The sequence below is a fragment of the Pyrgilauda ruficollis genome, unplaced genomic scaffold (genome assembly GCF_017590135.1).
Source record: "Pyrgilauda ruficollis isolate IOZ18807 unplaced genomic scaffold, ASM1759013v1 scaffold6, whole genome shotgun sequence".
NCBI lineage: Eukaryota > Metazoa > Chordata > Aves > Passeriformes > Passeridae > Pyrgilauda > Pyrgilauda ruficollis.
Window position 1 is genome coordinate 13,862,951 of NW_024527710.1, and position 26,668 is coordinate 13,889,618.

A 26,668-nucleotide genomic window follows, 5' to 3' on the forward strand; every position below is an offset into this window, starting at 1 on the left:
TCATCCCCTTATACATGACAGGCTCTGTCACACACACCACCACAGGCTGCTGCCCTTCTGCTCCCTGTTCTCTGCAAGAACTTCAGTGCCAGTGAAAGGTGTCCAGATACCACAGCAGCACAGTGCAAAGGCCTTGTTACCCAAACCAGGTAACTGCAGGTACCTCAGCAGCCAGAATTATTGGAGAGCTGATGTGATCCACTCAGCTTTGTCACAGAAAGTCACCAAGGAACCCATTTAAACCAACAGTAGATGGATTTTGTGCATCTTTAAAATGTAATAATAAGCTATTCTGAAATGTCACTGCTTACATGGATCCAGGGAAGGAAGGGGTCTGCAAACCTATTTAATGCAGCGAGAAAAGCCATTAAATACTAATAAAGGAAATGGAGCTTTAGCTCACCACCTATGGTAAGGAGCTCTCACCATCTCTAACTTGAGTTAACTGCTGCTCATTTTTTTAAAACCCCTCCTCTTCCCCAAGTATTACCTTCCTCAGTATATTTATTTTTTAAATTTAATTTGAGGTTCAGACAAAAGACCACCATGCACTTCAAGCCAAAACAAAAGTTTTACTTCTTTCATCTTCCAAAGAAACTGAAATGGAAGCACACAAAGACAATAACAACAAAATCTCATCAGTGCCAGAATCACTGCTATTTTTTTTTTTAGCCACAGCATTGTTTGACCTATTGAGTAACAGTGGCAGAGATACTTTGAAATGACTGCATGTGAGACTGGGGTTTAGACCAGCAACCCATAGGCAGCTCTCTCTTCTCCACATGGGGGTGACAGACTGAGATTAAAGTTCACAGTTCCAAGAACTACATAAAAGAGAGAACTCTACACCATTTGTTGACACATAATTTTGCTAATTCAGTAGCTGTGAAGTGAGATCTGGTCTATTATCCTCAGTTACACTGCTTAGGCACAGGGAAGCTCCCTACCTGAAAAATAAAGGAAGTGGCACAGTGCACTAAGCTCATCACTGGATGGAATAGCTGGTTTGCCCATTCCTGTGGCACTCAGAAAGGCCAGGTGGTTTTGTGTACATTCCTGTCAGGGCTGGCAGGCAGTGGACACACAGAGATTTCTTTCTTGTGCTTTTTCTTCCCCAAGTTTGTCCTCAGTTGTTCCCTTTGTACCCCGAGACACCTGGTAGCCAGTGAGCCACTACATCCTGCCCCAGTGCACAGCCCTGAGCTGTACAGCTTTGCTGCTGCCTGAGGTGATGCAGGAGAGCTGCTGAAAGCAACGGGGAGAGAAAGGCCCTGCCCAGCAGTAAACAAGCACTGCAGCTCGCTGCAAGCACGCCACCTGCCTGGAACCACGAGAGGCTGCTCTTTGCTGCAGTTCTTAATTGCCTTCATCAAAAATCCTGCTCTGTTTCTTTTCAAGCACAGCCAACACACTCAGGGAAAGGCACCACCTCCCTTTGTCTGACACAAGTGAGTGAAAGGTTAGTACCTAAGGGATGGCAGCAGTGATGAACTGCATGGTGTATTTGCTAGGAAAACTTTGCTTTAAGGTAACACTGAGCAGTCACCACGGGTCAAATTCAGATCCAGGCAGGTGAGTTTAACTTCAGCATGCACCACAAACCGTACCTCCACCCACCACCTGCCACATTCAACAGAAACAAAGCTCAAAAGGCAGCTGAAGCCACACCTTATCTGTGTGTTTGCTGTATCAGGTGGGTAGTCAGTAACAACAAATGCCTTTAAAGTAACACCAGGCAGCACATGAAAATTTCACTCCCCTGTCAACAAACTCACCCAGCTGGGAAGAGCACACTTCAGAGAGCTGACTTTGCCTCACCCTCACCCTGGTGACCCCAACTCACCTTCAGGCCTCTCTCGTAGCGCCGTACTTTGGCGCTCTCCCCCGACTCCCTGGCGTTAGAAATCGCCCTCCTGTAGTCAGCAATCCTCCCCTCGAGCGTCTGTTGTAGCTCACTGGTAACAGCAGGAAGTGAGGAGGTCTCAGAAAGAACAATAAAACAAATCAAGAAAACTTATTTCATCCAGCTAGACGAGTTTTCCCACCGCACTGAAAAGCAAACACTCCTCTTCTACACACACACACACTGCTGTGAACTGAGTGCAGGAAGGAACAGCCCCTAAAACAGAGGAGCATTTGTGCTGTGCTAACGGGCCCTGCATCCACCTCTGGGCTCTCTCAAAAGCCTCACAGAGAAGAATGGGTGGAGAGACTTGGGAAACTCTCACTCACAGAGTAATTGGAGCCATGTGGTCGGTGAGTAGGTGAGGAGAACACTGCAGCCTCTCAAACCCCACACAACAGAGGGTGTGAAGAGGTATTTTGGCACAAATCTTGACTTATTCTTTTCTTATTTTTAAACCATGCTAGTTTGCTGCCTTCTGGGCTTCAACCTGGTTTTACAACAAGAGCTCTTTTTCCTCCTCCTACAGCCTGGAATTAGTTTAGGACAAAAGCAAAGTCATGAGCAGCTACTTACAAACTCTCCACAGCCACAGAGACCCTGCAGATGGCTCCTGAAGTAATTATTGCCATTATCTCTACAGAAACCCTCTCAATCCCATTTACTAACTGGCCCAGTGTAAAGGCACTGGAATCTGTGGCACACAACAGAAACACACAGTGACTGAATAAAGGATTTGACTGCATGAGGACTGACAAATTAAACTGAGACAGATAATGCTACTGAGAAAAACCCCAAAATTATTGAGTTATAACATGTCTCACAATTTCAGCACACTGCTCAATACTCTTAGGGAGAAGATAGGAACTCTGGAAGCTTGCACTGCAGTCTGCATGCTCCTATGTATAATGAGGGACAAGGCATGCTTGTCTCCAATTGTTCACCTCTTCAATTCTATGCTAACATCAGAATTCATCCTTGGAACAAAGCAAAAGGATCACCTGCACTCATACAGCACTGCTTTCCTTGGAGAAAACAGCAATAGTAGGTTTTTCTTCCTTGAAAGACAAGACCCCGATGACTGACCCTCATACAAGCCACATGACAACAGTGATTCAGTAAAACTGTCAGAAACACAATGCTCATTCCTACCTGTGATTGCAGTTCAGGTAGTTCAGCTTCAGGTTCAGCTGGTGATGGCTCTGCTGCTGTCATTTCATCCTCACAGCTTCCTGCCTCACCTTCTTCCCCCAGAACTTCTTGCAACTCTGCCTAAGGTAAAAGTAAAAGCCAACAAAAGGCTTCTCCTCAAAATTTTCTCTGTCCTCAAAGGACAAAAAAAAAATCAAGTCTAAAGTGCCAAAAGCTTTGGATGGATCTTGAACCCAAGAGAAGAGTCTGAAGATCTCCTATTCCAGCCTTTTTAAAATTCAATTTTATTTTTTATTATTTAATTTAAATTGGTTCGAGATACCACTGAAAAGCCACACTGCAGCCCCAGGATCACCACACAAGTTTGTAGCTGGAGATCTGAAGCTGGAGAAGTTCAGAGAAGTACTTTTACAAAGATCATGCAAACATAAATTTTCAATTTCCAAAAAGCCTCTACTAGCAATGGCAGTCAAAACCACTGCTTAACACTCCTTCCCTAAACCCTGCCAGTTAGATGAGTCACTGAAACAACAAAGACTTTCTTGAGGTGTTCTGAGGCCAAGCACTGCTTGAAGCAGTAGCAAAATGGTGGCAGACATCACTTTAAGGAGATTGTCCCTGGCTGTCCTTCATCAGCTGACATGGAACAGGATTCCTGCTCTTTCCTCAATTCTCTAAGACCCCCACACATATAAATGTTAGGAAACTCTCTTACTTTGCTGTGCAGGGGAATGGATCCTGCAAAGACTTGCATCTAATGGTGCTTTTGCAATATTTTAGCTTCTCACCACAAAGTTAACAGACATTTTTGCTAAATGCAGTTCTGTTAAAAAAACAAACAAAAAAACCAAACAAAAAAATACATACTAAAAGTCTTTGCTAAGAGTTATACATACCAACAGGTCTGTATCTTTCTCCAAGTCTTCATCATCTGCATCCTCCTCTTCATTCAGGTCCTTCATACACTCTGCAGCCATCTTTTCAATATGATCCATGGGCAGAGGAGCTGTAAAAGGAAATCCCAAGGAGTCATAAACCCTAAGAAACAGTTATACCCAGTTAACATTGGGTATAAATCCTGAAGGAGCTGCTACCAGCTGGGAGAGAGCAGTGCCCTCCCCTCTTGTGCCCCCTTTATTGCACAGTGTTGTAGGTAACTGAGAGTGTATTGATGGGTAAAGGGCAAGGACTGGGAAGTGAGCACCAGGAAAAGCAGCATTGGTGTTTCTGCTGTGACAGTTGAGGCAGGCAGTAAGCCACTTGCACATTTTCTGCACTGCTGTCTCGTGATGATGAGATTCAGCCTTTTCCAAATTTTTCTTGGCTATTTCATTTTGCAATTTTGCTTCTGGTCTTCATCCTGAAAACTCTACTTAACTCCTCATTGCTGAGTTCTCATCTGTGCTTCATCCTGTGCCAACCACATCTTCCTAAACTATCAACTTCCTCCACATGCTCTCCAAGGTGAGGCTGTTTGCCCACAAATCCCAATGGTCCATGTAAATGCCTCTGATACTTCCCTATGCAGACACATGAGTGTGACTCATCAGTGGCAGTAAAAGCTGTAGAAATTACAAATCTCCAGGACAGAGCTTTACAGTCAATTTAAATGGTTCCCATTCACTCCCTGCATTTGCTCAATCAGCTGAAAATTAACCCAGGTACAAAACTGTTTCTGTTCAAATAATCTAATTCACCCCATTGGTGCTTCAGTATTTGTATCAAACACGTTGCTTTTAAGTTTGACCCTTAGCAAAACTTGCACTGCAGGCCATATCCAAAGGCAACTGGCTGTGCAGAAAACTGCAGAAGAGGCAAAAAACCTAATCAAGCCTCCTCAGATGGTTTTTCAGCTCTAATCCCATGCAGCAAGATGAGACCACAATTTCAAACACGTGAGTGGCTGCCCAGCTGGCACTTATCAGAGACAGCAGGGATTCTGGTGCTTAAGATGTTCCAACAGTGGAGCTTTTGCTGGAGGAGGAGGAGGCCATTCCCCCACACCCATCAGAGCTCTAGGATGTAATCCAGGAGGGAATTACTGCACCTGGTGCTCAGCCAAAAACCAAGAACATGAGTTGCACTGGATCTCTTTTTTCTGTCCTTTCCCAGACAGGATCTGCTTCTCCCGTCCTCACTAGTAGCTCCTCCTTTCCTGGCCTGCCTGCATCCTGCCCCTCCTCTGCACTGGGCCAGGTCTCAGGAGTGCCCAGTGCCAGCAGCCCAGCTGCTCATCCTCCATGAGCTTCTAACCCACACACTTCCAATTCTAACAGGAAAACAGAATAGCTGCACATTACTTTGGAAAACCCTTTTTTAACCACGCATTTAGAAGGCACAGTAAATGTTAGGCTTAGTAAATGTTAATTTTGCACTGCCTGAAGTTTTATTTTCCTCTTCTGAATAAAAAGACTGAAGAAACAAAATAAGTGAGATAAGGGTGAGAGGGATGTCAGGTATTGAAAAGCTGGCAACAACTCAAGAGCTCCTGATACACAGTTTCACCCTCAAAACATTTTCCTGCAGGTTTTAGCCATGAGTAACCCATGTCCAATAGCAGAAGTTCTGCTATTATGCCTATTTGCACAATTGTGCTTATTAGCTTTAAGAGTTTACTAAAATTTTGAAATGTGGAGTGGAAATTATTTAGAATTTAGTTTCAGATACAAACTTGACCTTTGTCTGTCATCAGCCACAGTGTTTATACAGTTGTCTTACCTGAACATTTCAAAATTCTTAATTTCCCTGCTGCTCTGTGTGAAGCCCCTTCAAATATTACTGGGAAATGACTGCAGAGCTGCAAATAAGGCTGTAGGTGCACTATCCCTCCCTTCCTTGCACCTGCTCACACACCTGTAGGTCCCATTTTCCTTTTCCCACCTCAAGCACTGGCTGCCACCCCAGCTCTCAGACAGGCAGGGAGCAAACCTGGTTCAGCTGAAAAGCTCCCACAGACCTGGTACTGAAAAGCTCCCACAAGAACCCAGGTTTATTTTGGCAGAGGAGCTCCTGAAGCAGCTCACCCTGCAGCTCCACAAACACGGATGTGCTCAGAGGCAGAGCATGCTCACTGAGTGTCCCTCGCAGCAGCAGCAGCAGCCTTGGTTCATGGCAATTTACAGCCAGCCTGTAAACCACTGCAGAGCTGCATGCAAACACCACCAGACAAAATTAACAGATACTTCAAGTATTAAGAACAGTAACAGTCCATTCCAAGAGACACTCTAATGTGCATAACACAAGCTACAGGATTCTCCAAATAATTGCATCAGTATTTGCCTCTGAAAATGGGATTCAGTTTTGGTTACAGACTCCAAGTAACTAAAAATATAATGTTCATTATGTAAATTCATTCTTCAAACAAAAACAGAAGAACAACCACATGACAAACAACCCACCCCCCACAAGAAACATAATTTCCCTTCTAAGATCATCTAGCGCCTACTACACCTTTTTTATGACTTCATATGCTAAAAAAGCATGTCTTAATTTAGTCATTAAATGGGCCAGCCACCAGAGATCTTTCTCCTTTACTTACAAGAGCATCAACAAAAAAACCCACTTTTACATTGTTTGTGGAATAACAAATTAAACCTTTCAAAGTAAAGGAAAGAGTAGTTGCAAATTCAGCTTCTACCAGTGATAAAAAACCCCTTTTAGATAAATTTAAAGATTTTTTAGATCAATTTAACAAAGTTAAATTAAATTCAGATACTTTAACTTACTTTTCACCTTTGGTTTTGGTTTTCCTTCTTTCACTTTTCCTCCTGTGATAGCAGCAAGCTCTGCTTCAAGGTCCCCATCATCCTCACCTTCCTCTGCACCCAGCAGCATCTCCTCAGGATTGAAATCCACAAACAGCCCCAGCTGGAGCCAAAGGAAAAGAACAGTACAGAATAATAAAATACCCTACAGTTAGAACAAAGAAGACACTCAAAAACATCACACTGCATGGATTATTTAGACATTTTCAGGCATTCTGAATCCTGTTCACTTTTTTTACAGCCCACTATCATACCACTTGTATTACCACAACAATGCATACCAGGCACCCGTAACTGGTGTAAGGTACATAAATCTCAACACCCCACAAGTACTCCCTTTAAAACTCTACACAAACCATTTCTTCAAATCAATCCTGTTTAACAGTCTGACATAACAAGGTAGAGTAAAATGCTTGTTTTACTGAGCCTCACAGAGCAAGCATCCAGGAAGTTCAGGGCAGTGCCTCTAACAGCTAAGCTAAAAAATATTCACTCATGGCTCACACACAACAGGTCTGGCATGTGCACACTGCAGAGACTTCACCCTTATCTCCTGAAGAAGCTACAATTGTAAACACAGAACTGTTCTGTCTTCATTTTACATCAGTTTGTAAATCCCAGGAACAAATAGAGCCATTAAAACCCAGGAATGCCTACACTGCACTGGAGAAAACCATCAGAACTGGCTGGCACAGATCATCAGCTGAGAGATAACATCTCAGGGAACAGCATTAATAACAGTAATCAGGATATGACAGTAGGGGTTAGCACTGTCTTGTGGCAAAACATTCCAAAGTTCATCAAAGGAATCTCTGGGGTCTTAGTCCAAGTGGTATTATTTTAAAATGCCATTTCATCACTGTTTTTGTATTTCTGGTTAAGATACTAACTGCCCAGGAAAAAAAAAATTATCTTAAGTATGCTAAGATTTTTTATGAACAGAATTAGATTCATCCTATGAGGTAGGTGAAGCTTTCCTCAGACTTTTCTAAAGCACAAGCCCTGATTGATCCCCACATGGCCAAGGAGGCAGCACTTCAGCTTCTGTCCAGCACAAGAAAAAACATCAGCTGTCATTATTGTGAGGGTCAGCAATGTCCTTCTGTCCTCAGGATCTGAAGTGCTGCAAGAAGCTGCCTATCAGTTTATAAATTAATGTAATAGTTTTTGGGTTTTTTTTTAACCCAGTAGGAATCAAAGTGCTGGTGGCTACTGCCCTTAAAGATTCTGTGCCCCTCTCTGGACCAGTTTTTAATCCCAAGGGAGAACGTGGAACACATAGCTGAGAAACACTGGACCAAGGACCAGCAGCAGCACTCAAAACCAGCAGCAGTTTATTTCCTAGTCCTGATCCTGCCCGTGACATTCCATAAGGCACTGGGCAGATCAGTCAGCCACCCTCTGCCTTACCCATCTCCCAGCTGTAAAACAAAACTAAAGCACTTGCAATTGGCTAGAACAGAAAGAAGGTGAGGACAAGACTTAAACAGGAAATATTTACAACAGTGATGTAAAGATTCAAGTTCTGTGGAACACACATAGGCCTTTCACCAATGTGCAGAACACATCAGGAGCACACAGGACCTGTTATTACCACACTGCAAGTGTGGACTGTGAAGCAACTGCAGCAAGAACACAATTCAGCAGTTCTAGCCCAAGTCCCAACCCATTCAAAAAGGAACATTTCCCATTAAATTAGCAGTACTGAAGCCATGTTTAATAAAACAGAAATAATAAGTTATAAAAAGCTCACAGTTGATACACTACACAACAAAAAACCATTTTAAATTGAATTAATTTAAAAGCGAACAAGCCATTTGTTTCAAAAAACTCATCTATGATGTAAGACAGGCTGAATAATTAACTGCATTGAATTAGAAATCAGTGAAATACGTTAATCAGATCCTTGAATCACTCTCCGTCTTTTCAGAGTGAGGTTTCTTTTTTTTTTTTTTCCCAGAAGAGGAAAGACATTTTCACCTTTTATCTTCTCCCCTGCTCAGATGAACCAAGTTATACACTCTCCCACAGAGAAATGCAAACTTCCACACTGGAGCAATGGTGACACTATGGATCACTAACTACAGCATTCTGCCTTCACTATGAGAACACTGGCTCCTAAGAAATCACCAAAAGAGAACATATTAGCTATTTTCTGTGTTCTAATAGCCAGTTACAATCCCTTTTCACATTCCTCTATATTCTTACCAGTTATTCCACCTGTTACTTGCCTCTATTCTACCTTCAAAGTTTTCTGAAACTCCATTCTGGTTCTAACATATTCTTTAACTCTAACTACACTGTGTTTCTCTCAGTTTTCTATCCAGAATTTTGCCTTGTCTGCATTTCTAATTTTGACACTGTCGCCTGACTTTTTACACCTGCCAACCATGACTAATTATTGTTTCTCTCCACAAGGCTTCTGAAACTCCATCCAAAGGTAAATAAGTATGGAAAAACACTTCAAAACACAGACACAGCTGAACTCATTTTTATCTACAGGAAAGGGGCATAGCAGTCTGTTACATGAAAAAATGGGAAATTAAAATTAACTGTCTTTTGTTTAGCCCCTTAATATTCTCCCATATACGTCCCTTAATTTGTTACCTGATATTCTGCTGCTCTTATTTCTGTTTTCTTAGAGATTTAAGGAAAGCCTCCACAGAGTCACTGAAGTTATTATTAAACCTCAGCATAGCTGGGCTAAGAAAATACTGTAAGCATGAGTCATGAGGTCTCATGCAAAGATTACAGCATTACAACACCGTGCCTTCCCTGCAAGACCTCCTCAGCTGCCTATCAGATATTTACTTGAAGAAGAATGCATTGAAGAAGGAAGGAAAACAGGCACCACACAATCTAATTTCTTCCATGATCCCGCAATGCTATTACCACATGGGAGATTCTGCAGGAAAACAGCAGCGAGAGGTCTGAACGAGACTATCCCGAGGAGCAGTGGGAGGTTTCCCTGCCTGCTCTGCAACCACATCTCCCTGGCCCTCTGCCCTCCTTACCTGCTTTGCAACTGCAGCTCCCTGGCCCTTTGCCTGAGGGTTCTTTTTAGGTCTTCTGCCAAGCATGTTGGTTCATGAATTTCAGAGGGCTGTATAGGACTGAGAGCACACGGAACTTAAAGTCAGAGCCCTGTCCGTGCCAAGGCAAAGCCCGCCGGATGGAGGCGGGCGGCGCGACCCCGCCGCTTCCCCCGGCCGTCCCTCACAGCGCTCCCCGCCGTGAGGGCAGCGGGGGCAGCGCCGCGGGACGCGCTCCGCGGGGCCCAGGGAGCCCGGCCCGGCCGCGCCCGCGCTCCGCCCAGGGAGAGACCGCGGGGGCGATGGGTCGGGAACCGCGCGAAGAACCGCGGAGGGGCCGCCCGGAGAGAGCCCGGCCCCGGCTCACCTCGGCTCCCGCCCGTGCGGCCGCAGCTCCGCCCGGCGCGCTCGGGGTGGGCCCGCCCGCGGCGGCTGCGCGGAGGGGCGGGCCCGGCCCGGAGCCACGGCCCCCGGGCTCCGTCCGAGCTGCCCCTGCACACAGCCCCGGCACCGGGCGGCTGCTGAGCGGCCGTGCTTGATAGCCATCCGTCAGACAAAGGAGGTGGGTATTTGAGTGGCACAATTCGTGTTCGAGGTATTGTTACAGTCTCCTCCATTCCAACATCGAGCCTGCCTTGCAAACTGGAAGTTCCTTTTAATTATGTTGGATTGCAAACTGGAAGTTCCTTTTAATTATGGTAGTAGGAAAAGTTTAAGCACATTTTAAGAATGCCTTTCATTGGGTATAAAAGTCAAAGTGGAAAATCTACAGAATGCTGAAGACACCATGAGCCTTAAAACACCAGTGATGCAAATAATCTTCAAATAATCCATCCCAAGTTCATGCACCTCAATTAAAAGGGGACCAGCTACCAGCACTTAAAAATACTTCTAAAAACAAATAGTTTGAAATACTTTAAATGCTTAGAAATGAATTCTTTATTATTAAGAGTGCTTTCACACATCAAACAAGTAAGCAAAGCCTTATAAAAAAATACATTTCACTATTTCCATTTTATCAATAATTAAAAAAAATAAAATAGATGGTATTTAAAATATTTATACATATTAAAAGCAATAAAATCTCTTTTGCTTTATTCCTCCCTGAGTGCATACATGACATCATCCTGGCTGAGGTTCAGTCGCACCCTCATGTGCAGGTATTTACTGCTGGCCTCCACCAGCAAGAGCCTGCAGGCACCCAGTCTTGAACAAATTGCCATGATTTCTGACACCGTGGGGCTCTGCAGGCCTTCCACCCTGCACAAGGCCACGCAGTGGTGGTAGATCTGTTGAAAAAGAGAAAAAGGACACAAGTTATCTTTACTGCCTGCTGCAACTGAGTGACAAGGTGACACAGTGAGAAGCTGCCTTTCCCCCACATCCATGGGAGGGGAGATAAAATAGCTCCAGCCTGTTTAGATGCTGTAATTGTCTATAAAAATGTTTAGAACTACATATTTCTGTAAGTATTAACATTTAGCTTCCACACTACTCGTGACTACTCCAGGGTCTTCACAGCTCTGCTGGCACCCAGTATTTTATGGGTCTACTTAAAAAAACAAAGCCAGCAACATATCTGCCTCTGTGAAGAAAAACGATGCAAAAGTTGGATTCAACTTTCAGTTGATTTCCTCCTTGGATTGTTGCCTGATCATTTCTGTTTCTCCTTGATTCTTCCTGTTATAAAGCAGGTTAGGGTAGAAGAATGAGATCTTTTAACATGCAGGCAAAAAAAAAATAAAACCACCTTGAGATCCAGATCACTGGTGTCAGTAACAAAAAAACCCCATACCTGTTGAACTGTCGCCTCCTCAACTCCTGCCCTGCGAAACTCTGCCAAAATTGCTTTCAAGAAAATTTGTTCACGCAAAGAAGCATTCCTGAGTCAAAAAACAAAACAGACAAAAATCCATTCGTGAAGTTCAGAACCAATGAAACATCAGGAGGAAGTCTGGAAGGGGAATTGCTTGGGAGCTACATATTTAAAAGCAGGGTGGGCAGTTTATATCACAAGTGGCCATTGTATCACAGCCTGCAACTCTGGCATCATAATCATTGTGAAAAACTAGTGCTGTGAAAGGGACACAAAAGTAAAGGAAGTATTTTTACCTGATTGCATTGACATATGGTGATGAGAACATTTCATCTATGGCTTCAGTCACGTGGGCCATCCTGACAAGCTCCGGGGTTCTCTTGTGCCTGGCGAACTCGCAGATCTCCGTGGCCCTTCTGCAGATATCCAGGCACCGCCGGGCATCCCCGGACAGCGCTGCCACCTGCAAGGGAATGTGACACATTGGTGACAACATTTCCAAACAGCTGGGGACAGAGTTTAGCAAGAATCAACAGACAAAGCAACCCTGAGCACCCAGTGGGAGAGCAACGCATCTCTGGACTATCTTACTACAATGGCAGATTCCGAACAACAAAGCTTACTGACCAAAACCAAGAGAAGCAGCTCTCCGCATCTCCCACACCCCCACCCTGATCTGGTCATCATAAATTCAAAGCTGAACTTTTTACTGTAACACAGAAGTCAGAGGTTTAAAAAAAATTAAAGGTGAGTAGTTCAACACCAAAAGCTTTCAGAAGTATCAGTTTAATTATCAGTGAAGACCTTTAACATAATCCAGGCTCATGCAAAAGGAAAAAAAAAGTGGAGGGGGGGTGGCCATGACACCAAAAACCTCAGTTTTTCTATACTCATTTAAATACTGATTTTAAGAGTACACTAATAATTTTAGAAGGTCTCAAAGAAATATTCAGGATTGTTGATCTACTGTTAGAAGTGCCTGAAAATTTTTAGGTGTCTGAAATTTCTGAAACTGAATACTTGTTAAAACCCCAATTGTGCTTTACAGTTTTAATAAAGCTATGAACATTCAACACATATTGTACTGGCATAGTTTTCCCAGCAGATGCTGGTAATATACAAAAACCCTAGAACTCAGCTGGGGCCAAGAATGAGAAACCCTGTAGAAAATCTAATTGCAAGGTATATTTCTGTATTTCTGAAGAAAACTCATACTAGAAAAACACTGCAATTATTCCCTCTGCAAACCCTCACTATTATTCTTACAGAGAGGTGGTTCCTTCACAACAAAACACAGGCTTGTATTTACTTCTGACATATTTATGAGCACTCTTTTTTTAATTCTACAATGATCTAGGATGTTTTGACATAATTTTAATAGATTACTTTAATATAGAGCTGCTAATTTAACACATTAGCAGTGCATATATCTCAATTTGAGAAGCTACTGATCCCCAATGCATTACTTATGTTTTGTACAACTGAGTATTAAGACTTGGAAACAAGAACATGTATTATTTATTATGACAGGGCACTGAACATCTTGAGAAATAAAATTTATAAGGCTATTTCCACTGCCACTGGCATGTTATCTTTTTCAGGATTCTCCAATGACTCACATTATGCTAAACAGTGGAGACAGTTGACATCTCATCATCACGACTCTTGTCATGCCTTCAGCTCCTGGAATATGCTGCTGCCTTCTCAGAGTAGGTGGAAAAAGCAAGGACACTGCTCTAGCAATGTCTTCTGAGAAAACACCCTGGATAATGTATGACCTAATTGTGCCCCAGTACTTGCCTCCAATACAGAACACAACCACAGAACCAGGCCTAACAGCTGCTACAAAACCCTCCCTGCTGTCCCCACACTTTTCACCTGGTGCAACATGAAGGACATTTATCTGCTCTGTACTCACCTTTCTGGAAACCAACTGAACTGCATCCTCTTCGAATGCCTTCACACCCTTCAGTCTGGATGAAACGATTTGCTGTAACTGTTTGTAGGTGTAGGGCTGAAAGGACATTCTGGTGAGGCCCTACAACAAATGACAACACAGTGAGAAGTGTTTGTGGGACTGGAAAACTCTCAACTGCTGAAGCATGGCCTGTGTGGCTACTTTTACTTTTCCTGAAAGGAGCAATTAGTTTTTCACATCCTTTCCCTCCAAGTGACACACTTTAATCAATCACATTTGTGAAACAAATGTACAAATCCACAAAACTGTGACTCAGTGAGGACCACTGGTTGAATCTCCCCACTGAAAGGCCCAAGGAGCAAGTGAAATTGTTATCAGAATTCAGATTTCTCTTATAAAAACTTTTAAACAAATGAGAGCTCCCCAATACAAAAATATCTGGATTACATCTATCTACATGTTATTTTTTTAATACAGTAAGAGCAGCAGCTGTGGAAAAATATTAATGTCTCCTTTAGCTAATCTGTATATGTGTGTGTTGACTTCAAGTTAGCCATCAGCCAAGGATTAAAACCCTCTTCTGGCTCAAGCCAATAAGAACAGCCCTCAGATGAGGACAATCTATGTTACAGATGGTGCACTGCCTTTCATCCTACAGGAGACCTGAGTTTTCAATTTCTTATGCAAAACTTCTCTTGTGACTATATGGACTCAGCTGATCTGCAGTGGGCTTAGTGGGTGGGGGAAAGCAATTCACACCCTGTGGAGCTGTTTTTGAGTCATGGAAGGATAGAGGCACAGAGCACTGTTTTTGCAAATCACTTTTCAGAGCCGTGGTGAGATGACCTAGGAAAATATCTTCAAAACAAGTGGAGAGTGTATCCAATTTTCTTTGTTGGATACCTTTATATAATCTACCAACTGATGATGGCAAACAGAGAAGTAAATAGGTGCCTGGAATGAAAGGGGAAAGAGGAAGGGAAACCAGAAGAGAATTCTTCTGAACTCCAGAATAAGCAGCTTAACCATGAAGCACAGCATTTGATTATCCAGCTCTTAACATATTTTAAAAGGCATCCATATATTTATTTCATTCTTACAAGAACATAGTGTACATACACAGCATAATACCTGATTAGCAAACAGGCTCCTGAACTTAGATTTATATGCTCATTATCAGTCCTCTGGAGAGGGAATTATATAAAAACATTGTTCAGCTTCTGATATAACCAATCCTACTTTTCTCCTGGATTGCTTTTGACTGCATCCAGTATTGAATCTGTTCTCCTTTTATGGCATAGCAACAGAACTGCTAGAACATACCAGCCTGCTTGCTACTCTGTTCATCATGATCCTCTCTGGCAGGTCCATGGTGTTGGCAATGGCCAGGATGATTAGCTTGGAGTGCTTTTGGGTTGGCCAGTCAAATAAATTGTACATCACGTTCTGCTTCCGGGTCCACAGCAGATCAAGCTGCAGAGATAAAAAGATAAGAATCAGACTGGAAAAAGGAATGGCCTCTTATTTACAATACCTGATGAGGGTTTGAGAATCAGCTCTTCCACAGAAGATTTCTCACATGATTTTGAACAAGCTGTCCCTGTTGCCTTTCCTTTATCCATCTAATAATAGGACTGCATTTGCTGAATTAGGGCTCTAGTCTCTTTTGGAAAAGCACAGACCTACTGGATGCTTGAACAGTAAATGTTAAACAGCTGGAGTTTTAAAACACTACTGTGATACTAATACTACATCTAACAAGATTCAAAGACCCTCCAAGTGAGATCTTGAATTAGCTTACAGCAAAAATAAGAGGGCATATCATTATTACTGAACATAGCACATTAAAGGTTTTTCAAAATTGGGTGTGACTTATTTCTCTGTGAGTTTTCCCACTGGAAAAGCAGCAGCTTCCACACAAAATACAACTGAATCCCCTGATATTTAGAATTGACAACTTATTCTGGAATAACAAAATATAAAACCAATACGAAATCCAAGGCAGAGAACAACATGGCAACAGGATACTCAGCCTTTTTAGGAAACTGAATTTAAATAGGTAAGAGGAACTATTTGTGTCTCCTCTCTCCTAAGTCTATTCCTGTTATATCACATGTGATACACTCAAAGCATGCATAATATTCCATCCACCAAAAACTCACTTCTTACAATCCTTTGAGGAAAGTAAACAAAGGATTCTTTGTCTCACCTCATCCACTACCAGCACTGTGGTCTTCCTCTTTGGTCCAGGTGTACTGAACAGCTTTGCCAACAGCACTGCAGCATGGGTTGCTGTCACCTTCTGACCTGTCAAGAACTGCACAAGGATTGAATAAACATTGCAGGTTAATCACACCAAACCCCTGGAAATACAAAGTTTGACACCATTCAATTTTGTCTTTCCTTAATAATCAACACCAACCACCTGATAGTTATTTTCCAAGGGGGAGTAAAAAAGAGAAAGTAGCTCATAAGACACTCTGGTCTACCAAGAACTACCCATAAAGGAGAAGAGAAACAAAAAAATTGCATAGCTAAAAAGAAAGGCCCACAGAATTCTCTTAGAATCACAAAGAAATCCTGAACCCACCCAGTCTAGAGGGCTCTAAACCCAGCATATCTCTAGGGTACCTCTGAATACACCTACTGAAAACCTAAGTCAGCTGAGAAGAATAGCCTGACTTGAGTAATCTTGGACTGCTATTAAAATTCTAATGAATCATCAGCAGGATCTATAATTAAATTTATTCAACTGTGAACTAAAAAAAATATCTGCAATACCTTTTGCAACTATGTGGCAGAACAGATCAGCTGACTGTATATTACCTCTTCCCTTGCAAGTCCAAAGATACCCAGAAATCAAAGCATGACATTTTAAAATTACACTGCAGATGCTGAATCAATTGTTCATCATAGTGCAAAGTCCAGCAATAAAGCCAAATGGAGACTGCATTTGAAAACTGTATTTCTTTTCTAAAATATCTTATAAATCTAAGATTTGATAATTACTAAACAAGCCAGAGCACAAGACTAATGTATAACCTCTACTTGTTTCATGTTGCCAATTCAGTCAGGACAGTCCAAATCAGTCACAGAAAGGAGTTGAATCCCAGAGAACCCTGATTCTACAGCTCTGGAGCTGAGTATCCAATATACCACAGAGCTGAGCTGCTGTGGTGGAAATGGACTCTTACTCTACCCAGGTATTTAACCTTATCTCTTTTATCTGTCCAGGGCTTCCAGTCCCTGTCCCAGCTCTGAACTTTCCTACACCAGTGAGGTAACTGCAGAAGTGAAGCTTCAGAATTTGCTTCAGTCATGCAAAGAAACATCAGCAAACTGGATCTCAACCTGCAGCAATCAGGAGAGCAGCAGCAGCCTAGCTCTTATTAAGGGTTCTTTGACAGTAGCTGAGGCAGAAGGAATTGGAGAAGTACATGGTTCATGTGACTTTGTACTCCCCTAAAGGATATTTCACTGGGCTGCCTTAGAGTTCACGACTAAGGGGCAACAGTAGGGGGCAACAGATTGTACTTCCAAAGGCCTATTCTTTATTCATTTTTAGATTTTATACTGAATGGGATAGGAACAAAGGATGTTAAAATACATTCACACTACCATGAAATAAGGTAATTGTCAGGAAGCCTCTCACTACACTAAAGAAACACAGAGGCCTGGCCTCAGCAAATCCCTCAGCAAGACACTGTCTAAGCTGGTTTGAGGAAAGGATGCAAATATGCAAATTTAACTCCCAGCTATGAGGACTGGGACACTAGAACACTAATGTATGCCACTCCCTGCTCAGAAAGATGATGTCAAACTTAAATAAATGGAGCAGAAGTTTATATGAAAATGGAACAGATGCTTCAGGAAACCATTTAGTTTCCAGGTCACTGGTTTAAAGTTAGCCTAGACGGAGAAAGCTTTTGAGCAGTTACTGTCTAATGCCAACTGGGTGATCTTAATCCAGTCCTCAGAAGATTAATTCCACCCATACAACACAAGCAGAGTCAGCAGTCCCAGATGGATACTGCAGACTGGTTTGTCATGGATATCAGAAATACACTTTGTTGACAGAGATGGCCTCTCTTTAGCTGAATTACTATTATGACTGACCAATTAACCATTAAGACCCCCTCAGTAATTATTCTACTGCTACACTGACTTTCAGAGTTGTCACCTTTGTAGCTGTTAAAGCCGATGTGCAGAAAAAGTTACACCACAGGAAAATATAAAAAGCTGGTTTAGATTTTTTTTTTTTAGATGAGTAGATGCAATAAACCAGGCTATTTCTCAGCCACTACCCTTATGCAACAGAAAGCAAAACAATTCAAGAAGTTGGCTAAGGCCTTAAGTTAATTATTTTCTAACCTGCTCAAAGATAAAAGCACACAGTCTCTTGGAGGGACTGGGAAGTACTGATAAGTGCCTTGGACACTGTAACATATTAAGGATGTGATGGGAAAGTGCAACATCTGTTCTTTCAAACCCAGGAACCACTGAAAACGTTTTACTTACCTCTAATATCTGCACATAGGCTTGGTGAGGGTCTGTCAGCTTCATGCCATTGATCTCCACAAACTGGAATGGTGGCAGTTCCTCATTTTCTGCAGCTTGCTGAAGACACCGAATTACTTCATGAACAGTTGCAGTTTTACCTGTTCCAGGCACTCCAGAAATGTACATGCACCTGCAAAAGGAGAGCACCTCTTCAGCAGCCTGAGCAAAATGGTAACACTCTTGGGATTAATGAGCTGGAATTCCTGACCTCTGACACCAGTCTTGAATACTGACTCTTCAGGCAAATGCCTGCATCTTACTTTATTTGCAAGCTGGGACACATAGCACTATGGAGAATTATGAGGATTTTTATTATTACTGAAGCAATTAATAACCTAAAACATTTTATAAATGTAATTTGCCTTAAAAAAAAAAACCTAGTTTTCCAGACTTCTAAAACTGACCAGCTATAATCTGGTCTTTAATTGGAATCTGTAGAATATTATTATTATTATTTTGCACACAACACCGCTTAAGGAAGAAAAATACCAGGAAAATTGAATGAGGAACTTTAAAAGATGATAACTTTTCAAATATAAGTAATAAATATAAAGTAAAAATATATAATTTGACTGCTGGTATGCCATAAGCAGATGTGATCTTGGCCACAGTCTTGCCAAACTCACCCTCCTGTGCCATCAATAAGTTTGCTTTCCACAAAGTTATAGATATCCTGGAATTCTTCCTCACGACAAGGCAGAGATTCTGGGACAGCAGAAACATGCAGCCTTTGAATTAAAAAAGAAAAAGAAAATTAAAATTGCTCTTCTCTCTGAAGAGCTGATGCAAACAAACAGGCAGATGCTCACCTTCCTCCCATGTGCAGTTTTTCAAATCTCTCTTATATACTTTTAAGTCTGAGCATCAATGTCAAGTATCCCAAAAGAAACAGCCTAGTCTCTCTCTATGTGCTTTTAATTTATGCAGCAATAAAGATCCACCTATTTTAATTCACAAACTGTTTGTAAGTCCGTGCAAAGTAGGCTAAAACAGGAGAGGCTGCTTATAGGAAACAGAACTAAAATCCAGTTTGAAAGAGAGTCAGTCCTGAATGCCTTTTTTTCCCGCTGTGAAGACCTACAGTGATACCTGTAAAGCTTTTTCATGCACCAAGAAGGGACAAATATTGTACCTTTACAATCTAAAGCTAATCAGAGAGGATGCTTGGTTTCCTAATGCTGCACAGAATAAAGACAACTGATTCTGAAGAACTTAGCATGGACTGGTTAAAATAACTTGAAATTGCTAAAGTAGTATTGTAAATACTACCATTATTTGTCAATCTAATATTGTACTGTAACTTATTAAATACTCTTCTTGGATCAGAACACCATGCATTTTTACCTATTTTATTCTAAATGGTAAAGATGACGTTCCTCATTTCAGCACAGCCTACTGTTCTGCACACCTAATGCAAAATCAAGATGATTTTCCTGAGCACAGGTTACCTTAGTCTGGCTTCTTCCAGCACACTGGCTGGTTCCTGGGCTGCCTGGACGCGCCTGGGAATTTCTGGAGTTGCGTTCCGGGGTGTCCGGGGTGTTCTGGGTGTTCCCTGTAAAGGCTGCAAAGAGAATTTACAACCTCAAGCAGATTTTCTACAAACAGCAATTTCTGTTGGGAACAAATCATTGATGTGAGTTTCCCAAACATTACTTATGCCAGAGCACAAGATGAACTGAGAAGAAGTATTTACACAGGGAATTACCAGCAAGCCTTATGGTGTTTTCTTCCTAAGAGAAAAAGGAAACTGCAAAGGGGGTGGTGACAATTACACCTTTTAACTGTCTGAAGAATTTTTGAGTTGTTAGTCCTTTTCTGAAGTGCTACATAACAAGAATGATCTGGTTCTTAAGAAACAGCATTCAAGCCAGTAATTTCCCTGTTTAGGCTACAGTTTTCTGATCAATACTGTAAGAATATTGACAACATGCAAACCGTTTATATATTTTCATAACCTACTCATATCAAAGATTAAATTAATCCAGATAATGCTTCACTAAAAGCTAAGGGATTCAGATACTTTACTCTGCTACACAGGCATCAAGCATTCAAATAACTGGCTCAGAAATAATAAAAATAGCTCTTCTATGTGGAACCTTACATTTTCCTTCGGTGTCTTTGCAGGAGTATGGACTGCTGACTTCCTTGAAGATTTTGGGGTGCTGAATATTTTGCTAGATTTAGGGGTTTTTTCTGGTGTATAGGGCACATCATCATCATCATCCTCCTCCTCCTCGCTACTTGAAGAGTAGGAACTGTCAGAGCCAGATGAAGAATCTTCCTCGCCCAACATGCTATGAGAAACAGAAATTATTTGAACTTTAAAAAAAATCCATACTAGTCTACACATAACAGAGCAACATTTGTACACTTTCAGCTTTTTCTGTAGTTCTTGTAATCAGCAAGCCAAAACATTTTCTCCTTCAGCTGCTAATGTTCCATGGCTTTTTAACAGACTGGTTTAAGGGAAGTCAGTTTTCTGAAGAACACCATGAGTCACCTTTATGTTTCTGAACACAAACCAGTTTTTACTCAAGCTGCAATTAAGCTGTGCTTCTAGAACCATTTGCTTTTCAATGTTAAGCCAGACAAGCTCTCAAGGCTTCAAGCTCTCAAGGCCTGCAGCTCTCAACAGCAATGTGAACAGGAGATCATGGCTGCAGGGTTTACCTGATCTGCTCTGCAATGAGAGCACTGGTTTTCTGTGCACACGTCCTGCTAGAACGAGGGGTCAGCACAGGGATCTCGCTGCTCGGTTTCTGACATCCAACTAAACTGGAAAGAAAGAAAACAAAGCTGGTTGTATTCCCTCTCTTTGCATCACACTTGCAAAGACACAGAGAAGGCTTTCAAACTTCAGGCTCAATTGTTACCACTGTCCTTCCAGCATGAATTCTTATTTGTTATTTACAGATTGGCTATGGCATGGATGCTGGCAGCACAATTTCCCCCCTCTTGCACTGTGTCTTCAATATATCTTTGCAAAGGAAAACAAAATATTTGCTGTATTTTGCACTGCCAAACTGAAGGGACAGGGGCTCAGAACAGCAGTGGTTTTATTTTATTGAGAAGTGGGGGTTTTTGCCTATTTTTTTTTTCTGAAGAGAAAGAGAAGAAAAAAATTATTTTCTTTGGGTGTATCTTAGATTTGCCCTTTGGAATGCATTTTTCTCTTTGTGTTTTGATATTTCTTGGTTGTCTTCCTGGGTCCTTCTTCATCCCTGCCACTGAAATATTTTACTGTTACTACACAACTTCCCTATGGGTTCAAAGTACAAAATGAGATGAATTACAGTTGCTTTTATTACTTGTTGACAGTTCTTGGAAGTTTTTTAAGATCTCTAAATACTACTGAAATGCCACTACTTTATCACTGAAAGGTAAACATTTTTATGCCATCTATAATTAGTGACAAAAAGAAAGGTGGAAATTCCATTGTTGCACCCACATTTTTACTCTTGGAAAGGAGGAGAAGGACTGGTTTCTGGTTTCTTGCAACATTTTGCACAAGAAAGTCTGTTCCATTCTTCTCCTCCCCCACTTTATGCCATTTTTAAAGACTGTGTGAAGATATACTTGTATAGTTGCGCTTTTTGGGCTTTCATTTCTTTACTACATAAAAATTAACATGGAAGTATACATACAATTCTCATGAAGAATCTCCTGAGGCAAATCAAACCACTTTCTACAGTCCAGCATCCCCCAACACTTGTCACAAGTCAGGCACATCTGAGCCTTGATTGTGGAGTGCAGGGAAATGGATTTTCATCCACGTTGATGGGTACAATCATCACGAGAACAACCAGCAACATGGCTTCAGTGTCCTTTCATATCATCCTACCATTCCCATTTCCAACATCATCTCTCTGTTCTTGGAACCATGAACTGCTTTTCCATCTGGAAAGTCAAGCGCTCTTTTGATCTCCCTGATCATTCATTCACCTCCAAGTAACATTTCCTAATTCTTCATCACAGTGCACTTGTCACTGCTGAGGCTCTCCCCCTTCTCTCCTTGCTCTCAACAGGCAAAACACGGCACACACAGAGACTTCACCTGCATTTCTCTCCAGAAGTCTTCCATAAATGTGTTTTAAGAGAGCTTCATATGAATAGAAATCCCATACAAAAACAATGATAAAAATGCTGTCACTTACGATAACAGAAGGTCATCTTTCTCATGAAGATTCCTGTCCTTTTCAGTGAAATCTTTGACCTTAGTGTAGGGGGACAATCGTAGGGTGTCACTGGACCTCTGACGGTGCTCTGTAGCCTCAGGTGTTGGCTTGGATTTATCATTGCTGCAGGGGATCTTTGGTGGTGAGCCTAAAATTTCACTTGTGAATTTCACTTTTCTTTTAGGGGCTGATGGTTCTAATGGTGCTATGGCATCACAGTCATCATCCAAAAGACCCAAAACTTCACATCCCAGCAGCCTGCCTTTGGATCTTGTGGGACCTAGAAAGGAAAAGCAAAATGAACTTTTGTCAGGCTTCAATATGGCTGGTTGGGTTAACTTTCAGAAGACACGGAACAGCTGGCTGTTGTTTAAATGAAAGCAAATGAACACTCCAGGGACAAGGAACTGGATCACTAGAAGGCACTTCCTCTAAAAAATTACTAAACAGAAGGAAGATAAACAGATTTTTTTCAGTTTTCTAACCCACCTCCATCATTTACAACTTTAGTTAGGCTCCATGCTGAAAATACGTTTGCACATTACACAGAATCAAATGTGCTTATTCAACCAGCTCAATGTAAACATTTCAGTACACAATTAGTCAGAAGATTAAAGAAAGTGGGACATTCTGAGGTCAACTGAGGCTGATTGGTAGCATTTCAGTCAACAAGCACTTTATAATTTAGATTTATCAGACACAAACAAAGCATTTGCAGTAGCAGTAGAGTGCTTGAAACAAAAGACAAGACAAACAAGTGATGTGCAAGGCTTGGGCTGATCCCAAAGCCTGAACAAGGCAGTTAAAAATATTGATATTGAACGTTACAATAGTTTGAACTGGCCAAAAGGGAGGAGCACAAAGCATACAGAGAACTACTGAATGGACAGAATATTGCCATATACATACTGTTTAACTCCAGCTTCTTCCTTGCTGTTGGGGTTTTGATGTCATTACTAGCCACCCTTTGAGAATGCCTCCCCTTGGCAAGGGAGGACTTGGAAGTGGAATGTTTGGATTCTATTTCCATATCAGCATTTTTTGGTTTTGTGGCACTCCGAACAACACTCTCCATCTCTTTTTTCACAGGTGTAAGGATGTCTGAAGGAATAAACGCTTTTGAAGAGTTTGTGATGACACATCTTTTCTTGTTAGCTTCTTTCAGCTTGGAGAATGTGTCTGGGGACAAAACCTTAAAGCACTTCCCATCCCAAGACTGTCTGACATAGAAAGTTTGTTCCTTGTTTAGTGTAATAATAGGCAGCTCCTCACCCAAATGTAGTGGTAATACCTGCAAAAACAGGAAATATCAAAACACACATACATTAATGTTTACTGTTAATTTAGAATTCAGCTATTTTCTATTCACAGATCTTATTACTGCAACTCGTGCAATCCTTAGTTTCTAATTAACACTACAGGGCTGTTGCTGTCTCTTTCTTCCCTCGCTGTGCAGAAGGGTTGCAGTACATACCATGATGCTTTTAATAATGGTCTCTGCAGCTATATCAGTGTCATAGCCAAGAACCTGATCAAGAAACACCTCCTGGGCAGAAATCTCTCTTTTGAGCAGCTTCCGTTTGTTCTGAGGTATCTCCTCCAAACGACAGAACCACTGCACAACTGCATGCTTGTGCTGGGCACCTGCAACAAGGAGAGGAAGTCAGGGAACATCAGAATTTTATTGTGGACAGTGCCAGACTTTAGCTGAAATGCCAGCCAGGGTAGAAATCCTCCCTGGACACAGGTGAGAAAGCACCTGGCAAGAGATTGCAAGTCCCACTTTCTAAGCTAAATTAAAATGTCAGAGTTGAGAATTTTAAGGGCTAAGGTAAGACCTGCACAAGGTCTCAGTCACAAGAATACCTGGAGCCCAGCTCCAGACCAGCAGCTCCCTATCACAAACAAAGAGGTTCCTTATTGGCACAGATGTGATCTCCTCAAACCCTAACTAAAAGCAGTGGCATAAAAGGAGAAGTGAGAAACCTCAGGACGTTATTTGTAGTGCCATTGTACTTTCAGAAGCCTGAAACACTTTTTTCACTGGCTGACAAACCAGGGAATATTGCTATGAAATATCTTGTTTTTAAGGAAGTTTCATGGGTTTCGTTCCAGCATGAAAATAATATTCAACTGTGCTACAAAAAAAGTGCATTAGTAAATAAATAAGATGGAATTATGTGTATTTATGTGTATTAAAAAAGGTAAAGAAGATTAAAAACCCTCAAAGCATTAATATTACAGCACAAAAAAGAACAAAAGCTGCTCAAAAGAATCAGATATGGCCAATGAGTAGCTTCCAATTCAGACTCAGACAATTTTTGTATCACCCACCTCCCATGATTTACCTTTTCACATCTGTCTCTGTATAAACAAGTAGTTCTACAAGGGACAGAAGTAACAAGTCCCATTTATTCAACCTTGTACTTTATTGTTAAATTGCCTGATGTCTAATGAGATCAAATTTCAGGGCAGCAGTGTTCTTTCTCCATTTGGATTCTCCAATCTCTAAATAAAGCCTGAGCTCAGACTGCCTTCCTCAAGGACCACTGTTTCTAAATTACTTAAAAAGACTGTAAAAATTATAATGTGCTCAAATTTCCATTTATGTATCAAATGTAACTGAAATTAGCCATCAGTCCCAAACATTTCAGGGAGCATGTGAATACAGATGCAATGATTACCAAAACTTGATTTTCCTAATAAATTAGGCCAGTGACATACTGTTAATGCTAACTACGTCCCCATGAAAAAGGGAACTTTAAAACATTTTAAAATTTCTCACACAGAATGTAAGTTTTTAGTTCTCTTACCATCTTCATATAAACCCACGAGCTGTGCCACATAAGGCTGATCTGCATTCACCCCTTCTACTAAAATGAAGTCACCAAGCTGTATACAGGTTTCTGTTTTGGTGCTTTCTGATGCAATAAGGATCCCCCTACAAAGTGATAGACACAAAAAGATTAAGAGAATTTCATCGTCTTCACAACTCACATATCATTAAGCCTGATGTCCTGTCAACTTTACAGTTAGTTATGTCCCTTCTTGCAATGCTTACAAATTCCCTGATTAGAAGCTTTCATGTGTTGTTCAGTTAGTTAAAACTTATTCACAGATTTGATTAAATGTTTTTATTTATACACTATGCAGTTTATAATTCAAGAGATTCATGCTTTTCTTAAATACAGTGTCACAATAAAATGCTCAAAACCTTACTCATATTGTCACGGGCTGCCATGTTAACTTAAATGATGTCAGAAAGGTAAAGAAACATCTATTAAGTTTCCCTTAGCAAAAGAGAAATAAATGTTATTTACTTGTACTGGGAAATCCTCAGTTTCCTGTCTGAACTCAGGGGTTTTCCATACCAGGAGTAGATAAGTTTGCTTTGCTGCCTGGTGTTCATGATTCCCAAAGAAAAGCTAAAACAAATAAACAAATACTTTTTGATTATTATTAAAAAAAAAAAAAAAAAAGAAAAAAACAAAAGGAAAGATGGGAAGATACATAGAATTGCTCTCAATTCTTTCGGCGTACATTAAGAACGGTAGTTGATACAAAGAAACCAGCCTTCCCCAAAGCCCAGACACCCCTCCCCGAGGGATGAGGAAAAAAGGAGGATATTTAGTAGTGTCTTGTTCTTCGGTTCCTTTTCCATTCCCGCGGCTCCCCGGCCCTCACGGCCATGGCGGGGCCGCCTGCCCGCGCTGGGGACACCGAACCTCGCTGCGAGCTGCCCGAGACCGTCACCGATTCGCGATTCGCTTTCGCTCAATTCTGGTTTCGTTTTGATTTCTAATTACTTTTTTTTTTTTTTCCTCCTAAGTAAGAATTTCCTAAGTCTGGAAAGTCGGGGAAAAGCCACACACAGCCCCCAGTGCCGTTCACCGCCCCAGCCCGGCGGCACATGGCGGCTGAGGGGCCGGGCGGGACACGCCGCGGGACACCGAGGGGCTCCGGCGGCAGCACCGAGCCACCGACCCCTCACAGCCCCTCACTCAGCCCTCACACAGCCCCCGACCGGCCCGATCCCCTCACACAGCCAGTGAGGCTGGAACAGACCACAGCGGTCCCTTCGGTCCCATCTCCCCGCTCCAGCAGGGTCGTCCCAGAGGACACTGCCCAGGATCGCGTCCGGACCATTCTGGGATATCTCTAGCGAGGGCGAGTGCCCAGGCTCCCCGGGCATCTCGTCCCAGCGCGCGGTCACCTCCCGCAGCCGGAGCGCTTTGTGCCCCGAGCCCCCCTCAGGCCCCCGCTCACCGCGTCCCCTCAGCGCCGCGATGGAACTTCGCGCCAAAGCGCGAGCGGAGCCCCGCCCCCGGCGGCGCGCGCGCAGGGG

At 42.1% G+C, this 26,668-nt stretch overlaps 2 protein-coding genes across 2 annotated transcripts in view; both read right to left on the minus strand.

Annotated features, from left to right (window-relative positions):
• Positions 1 to 10,260, minus strand: part of CC2D1B (coiled-coil and C2 domain containing 1B) — a 28,355-nt gene extending 18,095 nt beyond the window's left edge. The window contains exons 1-6 of the mRNA XM_041483003.1: positions 10,219 to 10,260; positions 9,834 to 9,932; positions 6,781 to 6,922; positions 3,952 to 4,061; positions 3,056 to 3,175; positions 1,844 to 1,981 (exon numbers count right to left, since the gene is read on the minus strand). Of these exons, the coding sequence (XP_041338937.1) occupies positions 1,844 to 1,981; positions 3,056 to 3,175; positions 3,952 to 4,061; positions 6,781 to 6,922; positions 9,834 to 9,899 (576 nt within the window). The 5' untranslated portion in view covers positions 9,900 to 9,932; positions 10,219 to 10,260. The remainder of the gene's footprint in view (positions 1 to 1,843; positions 1,982 to 3,055; positions 3,176 to 3,951; positions 4,062 to 6,780; positions 6,923 to 9,833; positions 9,933 to 10,218) is intronic.
• A 591-nt stretch (positions 10,261 to 10,851) lies between these two features.
• ORC1 (origin recognition complex subunit 1) lies at positions 10,852 to 25,753 on the minus strand. Its single transcript, XM_041483257.1, has 16 exons — positions 25,644 to 25,753; positions 25,137 to 25,264; positions 23,798 to 23,967; positions 23,233 to 23,614; positions 22,303 to 22,603; positions 20,819 to 20,923; positions 20,250 to 20,442; positions 19,594 to 19,709; positions 18,772 to 18,873; positions 18,104 to 18,275; positions 15,795 to 15,902; positions 14,909 to 15,058; positions 13,586 to 13,705; positions 11,964 to 12,130; positions 11,647 to 11,734; positions 10,852 to 11,140 (listed from the first exon to the last, which is right to left on the minus strand). The coding sequence occupies exons 1-16, from the start codon at positions 25,730 to 25,732 to the stop codon at positions 10,946 to 10,948; spliced, it is 2,586 nt and encodes an 861-aa protein (XP_041339191.1). The 5' UTR covers positions 25,733 to 25,753; the 3' UTR covers positions 10,852 to 10,945.
• Positions 25,754 to 26,668: the final 915 nt, after the last annotated feature.